This window comes from Musca autumnalis, unplaced genomic scaffold (genome assembly GCF_047663935.1).
Source record: "Musca autumnalis isolate F117 unplaced genomic scaffold, ASM4766393v1 scaffold_1, whole genome shotgun sequence".
NCBI classification, from domain to species: Eukaryota; Metazoa; Arthropoda; class Insecta; order Diptera; family Muscidae; genus Musca; species Musca autumnalis.
Window position 1 is genome coordinate 319,842,780 of NW_027411644.1, and position 9,347 is coordinate 319,852,126.

The 9,347-nt window shown below is 33.2% G+C and overlaps 1 protein-coding gene across 1 annotated transcript in view; it reads left to right on the forward strand.

The window, feature by feature from the left end:
• LOC141390063 (organic cation transporter protein) overlaps positions 1 to 9,347 on the forward strand; it is a 39,721-nt gene that overhangs the window by 29,823 nt on the left and 551 nt on the right. The window contains exons 6-8 of the mRNA XM_073962515.1: positions 8,315 to 8,465; positions 8,530 to 8,712; positions 9,104 to 9,288. Of these exons, the coding sequence (XP_073818616.1) occupies positions 8,315 to 8,465; positions 8,530 to 8,712; positions 9,104 to 9,288 (519 nt within the window). The remainder of the gene's footprint in view (positions 1 to 8,314; positions 8,466 to 8,529; positions 8,713 to 9,103; positions 9,289 to 9,347) is intronic.

The following is a 9,347-nucleotide window of genomic DNA, read 5'->3' on the forward strand; positions in this document are numbered from 1 at the left end:
TGTGGGAACATATGTATGTATGTATGACATGTGGCGTAGAATTTTTAATCTACTTTTGAAATCCTCAATTATATGTTTTCACTTAATACATATGTATTTCCATTGTGGACTTGATTTTCCTTTCGTTGTGAACCACATCATTAGGTGCGAAACACGATTATATATATTCACAAATTCTTCGGAATACATGATTCATTTTCCAAACGAATTATCAGGCTTTTCCGACAGCTAAGTACCTTCAGCCTATGACTCTAGAAAAATAAATACATAAGAAAAGTGGAGGACCTAAGTGCCAAACAAACAGTTTTTTAGATAATTTAGTTTTATTTTGTTTGTGTAAATAAAAATTCGCTTTCATTTCAATGGTCCCGACGTTTCGTCAATTTTTGTTGACATCTTCAGGGGATACGTCTATTTAATTAAAAAACATCACGTTACAATCAAATCTTCATGTCAATATAAATAAACTTACTATGCGTTTACACAAGACAGAGTGTCTGCAAATACAACTCTGATTTACTAACACATACATACATTTGTCGTTTGTCTCCCAGCTGTCCATCATTTTTTTAGAGACAGTAGGCTTAACAAATTTTTGATGTTTTTGTAAAAAATTTTCATTCATAATTTTGCAACTGTTTTTGCACTTGTCTGGACGCCTACGTCACACAGGCAAGATTTGGGTTTTTGACAATCAATACATGTACTCAACTGTCCTGGCATGTGTAAACCCAGGGTTACAATAATTTTGAATATACATATTTACATGAAGGTTTTCGTCAAATATAACAATGGAAGGCATTGTGACTCACAAGAGAGCCAATGTGCTCTAAGTGAGCGTAAATTGGCTATCGCTCACAGCCTGTGTAGATGCTAACACGTTGTGAACAACAACAAATTTACGCTCATTGAGAGCACAAGAGAGACCCAAAAATTTTCTCTGCCTCACTCTGGTGTAGATGCTAACACGTTGCGAGCAACAACAAATTTACGCTCATTGAGAGCACAAGGGAGATCCAAAAAATTTCTCTGCCTCACTCTGAAATATAACAATGAATTGCAACACATACATACATATTTAATTAAAGACAACTTAAATTATATCACAGATTTCTATATTGCAACTCGGTAACTAATACTAATGTTGTTGGTGTCTTCCTTCACATTCATCGTCTTGTTTATTTTTTGCTGTATCCGTAAACTTTCGATTGTGTATCTTTTGTTTTTTTATTTTCTTTGTCCAATATTTTGACATTTTCGAGCTTTGTGCCCAGTTTTCTCAATATGTTGAGCTAATGCTGTCTTTTGTGTTCCTTTATCTATATCTGCTTTATGTTCACTAGACATCGGATTTTGCATATTTTTTATTAATAAAGATATCAAAATTCTGATTGGACCAAAATTCGTTTTGAAGAAAACTGAATGCAATGACAGGCTCATATTTTTTATTTTTTTGCATATTTTGCATATGCACAAAATATGCAAAAAATATGCAAAATATGCAAAAAATATGCAAAATATGCAACTAATTTTTTTGACGAAAATCGTCAAATTAAATTTGGAAAGTCATCAAAAAGTGTTCTAAATTAAGTTTATTGTCGTTAAACTTCGATTTCTTAACAGATTATTATGTTATTAATTATTATTCCGCCACAGCAATAAATCTGGACTAAAAGACTTAGAAAATTTCCTATAACCCAGCCTTCTTATTACAACATAAGTTGCTTTCTAATACAAATTTGTTCAAAAACTCAATCAGAAATGTCAAAATGAACGTATCCAAATTAGTTGATAGTTTCTGCTCGGCCAAATTGTGTGACAGAATAACAAATGAGCTAGAAATTAAGACTAAGGCAATATTGAATATTACATAAAATCTTTCATATTTTACTAAAAACATATAACATATAAAAACATATACAGGGCAATCATGAATATTTCCGTCCTAATTTTCCGCACGGAAAATAATTTTAGAAAGTGAAACTCTTTTAAAATCAATATTTGTTAAAAGTTGAAAGCTACTAGATTCGCTTCATGATGGCATATTCAAGTCGAATCTACAAAAATATTCCCTTTTTGAGTATAAATATGGAAAAAAATTGTGAAATTTGGGAAAGGAAACAAATTATGCACGGAATTTGTATTCATGACTATATTTTAATACCCTAAGGGTATTTTGTCTTAGTGAATGAGTTTGCAACATGCAAAAGGAAACGAAATAGACCCACAGTTCCTTTTGATGATCTGCATAGATTCGCACTTATCCATCTGGTCAGGTCTTTTTGAAAACAAAGTACAGGTCACATTTATAGACCAATTCGCATAAAAATTGGAGATTTTTTGGCCCTAGGTCGATCCCTGTTTATTTTGGTAAGAATCGATTCAGATTTGGATATTGCACCCATATGTACAGTATAATCTCGATAATCCCTACACCACAGGTTTTAGCGGTGTCCGAATTATCAAATTGTCCGGATTAACGAATAGTAAAGAAAATAAATTAGTTTCTATGATTAAATAACTCGTGGTAGTTATATAATACTCTACGTGCTCTAAGTGTTAAAAATAGTGAGATTTTTCTATTCGACAATCCGGACATTTTTATTGGTAAATCGGTAAAAAGTAAGGAAAGGAACAAATACGTCCTTTCCTTACTTTTTACCAATTTACCATGCAACAAGGCTCAATTTCCCAAATTACAGAAAACGCCAATCAGATTGTGAAAGTAGAGCTAGAAATGTGACGTTTTTAAAGTATACATCAGGATGTAAGCAAAACACGGACGAGTGTGAAATTTCATTTTTTTGAAAATTAAGATTCCTTGAAATCTTTGCCTTTTAGGTGTATAGTGCCTTTGGCAACTTTAATGACAATATTGCGGCGAACATTTTTCTTAATATATTTATTTATATCCTAAACAACAAGACTAATGTGTTATAAAAGGTGTTATATCTTTGTACTCGATAATTTTTTCTAAATGTTTCTGAAACAGTTTTTACAGCAACTCCTCCATTAAACAACTGTCCAAATTCGAAACATTTGTAATAATTAGTTCAAATTATCGAGTACACGGTTAGGTATAAGTTAATTAATTGTATATTTTCTTTTCGACTGTGTTATCAAAATTGTTTTCCTGTAGCAGGAATGAAAAAACTATATTTTTTAGCATTCCAAATGCTTTTCTAGCAGAAATATGTGAGTGGTTTTGCCATGTTAAAGATAATTCCAAGGGTTTGACTTATTTTACCACTACCACGCTATTGTGTGGTTTTTCTGAGTGATGTAATTTTGCACTAATAATTTTGTGTTCTTCGCATCAATTTTAACTATATCCCACTTAAATAAAACTTGTTGTTTTTAAAAATTTGAAAACAACAAAACCCGAGATTAAGCTGAAATTATTTTACAACAATAATAAATACACATCTCAACAAAACTGGCAAAAGTGAATCTAAAAATAATGCATTACTTTTCGCCGAGGAGTGAACATTTCCCAATTCTGCATTAAGCGGTTGTATACATACAATATGCATATAAAATTATGTATTTTTAGTGCGTTAAACTAAAACCATGTCATCAATATTAAAGCTGCAGTTAGAGCATTTTTCCAAAGAAACTTTTTGACCACAAATATAGGACTAAACACTATAAAATATATTCAAATCTAATAGGTGGATATTCAAAACGTATACCTCTAATTATAGTTATATTCCAGAACCTGGAATAGTAAATGGTACTTTAGTACTTTTTTCCCTTTTTGCGCTAAAAAACGAACCTTTTTCCAAAAACTAGAAAAAATTGCGCTTTCATCTAAAGAAAAATAGCGATGACTAACTCTAGCTCCTTTTTTTTGCTAGACAATTTTGGCCGATTAGACTGTCACCATATTTGGACATGTTGATTTTGACATTTCTGATTGAGTTTTTGAAATTTTTCCATTATCTATCTACATTTGTATAGAAGGCAAATTATGTTGTAATTGGAATGCTGGGTTATTTGACATTTTCTCAAGTTGTGAAAACTGATTTAAGTCTTGTTAGTCTAGATTTATTGCTGTGGCGGAATATCTGGAGAGTCTCAATAACATAATAATCTGCAAAAAACTATGTTAAACGTAAAAAAACTTAATTTAGAATGCTTTTTTGATGATTTTCTAAATTTAATTGACGATTTTTGTCAAAAAAATGCTTGCATATTTAGCATATTTTTTGCATATTTTGCATATTTTTTGCATATTTTTGATATGACCCCGAATATCGAAAAATTGACCCTCAAAACGCCTAGATCCAAAATTTGAGTCCAATCGGATAAGAAATAAAAAACATGCTAAAATCCGATGCCTAATGTTCACCCATCCTTGTTGGCAGTGATCGTTTTGTAAACGAGATCACAGCTATTGGTTTGTTCCAGTACTGCAAAAATCTACTAATTTTTACTATTTTCTTCGATAACATAAAGGAAAAAATGTTATCGTAGTAAAAAATAGTAGCTTCTTGCAGGTTCTGGAACAGAGCATATGTTGGTCATCTTCTTTACACTCCACCTGATAAACGATGTTGCTTTGTTGTTGTTTGCTGATTGGAGTTTTAACATTTGTAAATATGTTGTTTATTGTATGATTGGCTTGGTATGCGTAACATATGTTGTTTGTTTTGTGTATTGTCTTTCTCATGTTCCTATTATCCGTCAATCCAGGGATGTATTTTAGGCTGCAATATCGTTTAGTATTAGCTGTGTTCCTTTACTTACCTGAGGTTACCATTTTTACCATTTTTAACCTGCAAAGCGTTCCTTAACCCCGAAAAGTGGCAAAACTGGAAGCAATTTCTGGCTTTCTCTTCTACCACGGGCTACCAGCAAAATTTCTGCAGGTAAAAAATGGCAGAACTGATTTTTCGACTTTTGTTTGACGATTAACGACGAAACTGGACGAAAAACAGAAGAAAAAGTTGACCACTGACAAAACTAAATTAAAAACTGTGAAATAAAAGACGAAAATTGATCTTTTTTATGTTTCTTTTTGACATTGCTGCCAGATCTACCATTTTTCCGTTCCTTTACTTTTCTGGTAAAAATGTTCATGAGAGAGCAATTTTGACACTTTTCTCTTTTACCACCCTTACCATTAAAAAAGTAAAGGAACTAAAGGTTCGTTCCCGTACTTTTTAATAGTAAAACTCGTAAAAGAGAGAACTGGAAAAAATTTGTTGTCACACACAAGTTTTTTGAAATAGTTCGGGAATGGAAAAATGGAAAATACGTAAAAAAAACTGGAACAAATGTCAAAGTCGGCGTATCAGCCAATCAGACTCCGGCAACCATGTTACTATTTTTTTACTCGCCCAAATTTGTCGTGTAAAAAGTTTTTAAAAAGAGCGTCATTCAGCGCCATTTTTGTTTAAAGAGAAATGAACATTTTACAACTTTTTTGTGTACGGGAACGGTTTTTCGGGTAAAATGTGTAAAAGTCGTAAAAGTTTTAAAAACTTTTTAGTTCTGGAACACAGCTAAAGCTATTGTCCTCTATGATAGGGTTGCCATGTTCTTGACTTATTTTACGTTTGGTGTCCGTAATAAGTTGTGATATCAGTTTTATTGTCCCGGGCCACACTAGAATAATTTCACTGAAATGTTAACATGAAATTATGAGTCTCTAGATTGAGTTCCATAGTAGAGTAAAATCATGATATTGCTATAATGGGGAATTCGGCCTAAGAACACCTAATTTCATGAAATTTTTTAATGAAATTTACTCTAGTGTGGACCGGGACTTATTTGTAATACTCTTGTTATGAAACTCTTGGCTGTGTTTATAATTTGAGATTTAGGTTGCGTAGTATGAAAGTTCATAATTCTGCCTGACGCCATATATTTCTGGTACCAATCGAATAAAATTGAGTTGCCACATCGGTTTAGTGTTGTGTCTAAATATGATATGGTGTTGTTTTCTATTTCGTAGATAAATTAAATTTTTGGGTGATAATTGTTGAAAATATTCAGAATTTCTCTGATATCTTTCTTTTTGATTATAGAGAGAGTATCGTCTACGTATTTGGTAATATATTTGATTGTTATTCCCTTTTTACTCAATTCGTCGACAGCATTATCAAGAAGATCGTCTAGGACGATATGTGCTATAGTGGGGGATAGAGGGTTTCCCATTGGCATTCCAAAGATCTGATTACATGTTTCGCCTTTATAATCGAAATAATTATTGTCTTTAAAGCCTTTACCTAATTAACTGCGTGTTGCGTGTGCGTTCAAAAATACAAAAACAAAATACATGTATTTTGTTTTTTTTTTTTTTTTTTTTTGAACGCACACGCAACACGCAGTTAATTAGGTAAAGGCTTTAGACAGAAATTTAATATTTGAATGTCCCAATTTACATTAGGCGAGTTTACTTGCGGCAATTGTCAGTTTGGGGGAGAGAGAGGTGAGGTATATGGTAACCCTTTGCCTCTCAACACCCTCTCTTACCCATAAACTGACAATTGCCGCAAGTAAACTCGCCTAATGTAAATTGGGACTAAGAATTTATTTATTATAATGCTTCGAATCTTATACAGTCGACTCCGCTTTACTGTAAGTCGCACCGTTAGATTTTTAGGTCATTTTCTCACTATTTACTCCGCATTAGTGAAACTCCGCATAACTGCAAATATCGGATAACTGAAATGCCATTAACGTCAATTAATGCACTTGCCACTGATATGACTCCGCTTTACTGAAAAAAGACTATTTTTCAATAAATCGATAATGTCATCTAGTGTTCTTTTACTCAAAAATTTTACGAATTGTTACTGGATGTTGTTCGTTTACTCTACAGTACAATGCAAAAGGCCTTATAGTACGGTTACACTAGAGTTTTTTGCCGGGTTAACCCACTTCAAGAGGATTTATTTGACATTTGCGCTATGGAATTGACATTTGAAATCCAAGGCCACTGGGTTAATCCGGTTAAGTGTAACCGGGGTTTTAGTCGATTACAAGAATTTGCTGGATTTGTACAAATTGTTGATTTTAAACCGTCGAATTGTTGGCTCGAAAGGTGGAAGATGCGAGAGAATATTTATTTAATAAACGTTTATGGTGGAAAAGTTCTACTGATACAGACGAAGCTAAAGATTTGCTAGACAAAACTCTTTAAAATATATATAGCAGAAGATTCGAATATTCTGGAGATAACCCATATACTCGTATGTACACACCCAACATTATTCTGCAAACGATGTCGAAAGATCGAATCATACTACCTTCATAACGAATTAAATTTTTTATCATTTTGATTCTTTAAATTTATTTATTAATCTTTCAATTTATTTATTTTTATACTATGGATTGGATTACTGAAAAAAATTTCACTTATCCGAAGTTCGGATTACTGGAAAAAATTTCATTTATGCGATGTTCGGATTATTGAAAAAATTTCAGTTATTCGAACTCCGCTTAAGCGCAAACTTCGGATAACTGAAACGAACATGCTGATTTTTTGTCGTTTCAGTAAAGCGGAGTCCACTGTAGTTATACCGAAGTTATTGTAATTGAGAGACCAAACTTTCTATCAAACTGCATGGCTTCCATGACAAACGCTTTTTAGCGCAGCCTTCGGAAGTTATGAGTTTGGTTTTGAACGCTAATGGGTACTTTACACGATATGTTTTTTGCATATGAGTTGTCACTTCTCCCATACAAAATGTATATGCAAAGTGACAACTCATATGTAAAAAACATAGTAGCAAAGTACCCATAACACGTCGTGAAAACATTTTCATATGTTTTCGAAGATGTCATTTTCGTAAGTGACAGGAGAAGTTTTTGAAGATTCCAGCGATCCAATCAGGTGCTACCCATATGAGGACTACATCAAAGTGGTGACCTATGTTGGCAATTTTTGGTGGAAAAGTTTTGCGACTGCAGGGAACCTAAAATGTCACATTACGGGTAGTTCCGTAAAACCCTCAAAATACCGAAAATCGGGAGGTACCGTTATGTGGTGGCTCTACCAAAGCAAGGAGCTTTTTTTTTTTTTTGGAAAGTTTCGTGACTCAAATATCAAATTTTGGGTAGTTCCATCAAAAAATGTTGCCAATACCCTCAAAACATCGAAAATAGGGAGGTACAGTTATATAATATATAAATATTGGCAACTTTTGGTGGAGAAGTGTTTAAATGTAAAATTATCAAAGTTCATGATTTTTATTTTTTTAAACCTTTGTGTGGGAGAGGACCTACATATGTATATGTCCTAGATCTAAGATTGTACAAGATGTTACGAGCCTCATATGATTGCTTATTTTCTTTTATTTTATAGGAGGAAGAACTAACAGTTTCCAAATGGCAACAATTGAGAGAGGGTCCCCTGAAGCATATCATCGAATTATTTGCCACATCCAAGGTTCGCAAATTGATATTCACTTCGTATTTCATGTTTTGTGTTACATCGTTGTCCTATTATGTTACCGGTAAGTAAATACCAAATATAGTTCGGAATATACGATTTCCTAATGTTCAATTCTCCCTCTCTAGCTCTAAATGCTTCCAATATGGATGTCAGTCGTCATTTATATGTTGCAATTACTGGTCTGGTGGATTTGCCATCATTAATTTTGCCTGTTATCATGCTGCGTTATACCGGTCGTAGAATTACAACAATGTCGTTATTCATCTTAACGGGTATTGCTCTGATAACGGTGATGTTTGTACCACAAGGTAAGTTCCTATACATAAAAAATATATCTTGCTGACATCCCAAAAGCGCCAAGTGGAGACTACTCTCTTATCAAGGAGTACAGTTAGATTCCATATTAAGCTCTATTATATGTGTCTTCTTTTTATCTTGGAGTCCGAATTACGTGTATGATGGCACAACGCATAGATAATTTTCACATGGCTTAACAATACTCAGGAAAATATCAAACGAGTAGTGACACATACCTGAGTTCGAGAAAGAAATATACAACTTTCGATGGTTAAACGACTTTGCGTTGTTGGTTTGGATTTCTTGAGTATTTCAGACATTTGAAGCTATTCTAGAAAACAGTGTTCGCGGGCTGCCTTATTTCTTTGCGATTTTATTTCAAAAATACATATTTTCTTTCAGATAACTCTCTTTGGATTTTTGCCTTTGCTATGTTGGGTCGCTTTGGCATCAGTGCCACCTACTCGGTTGTTACTCTATACACAGCCGAATTATATCCAACAGAAATTCGTGGTTCAGCCTTAGGTACATGCTCAACATGGGCACATGTTGGTTCAATTTCAGCCCCCTATGCTGTGGATTTATTGGTGAGAATACATACATAACTTATTTTGAAATGAAACAATTTAAAAACTCTCTTTGGTCT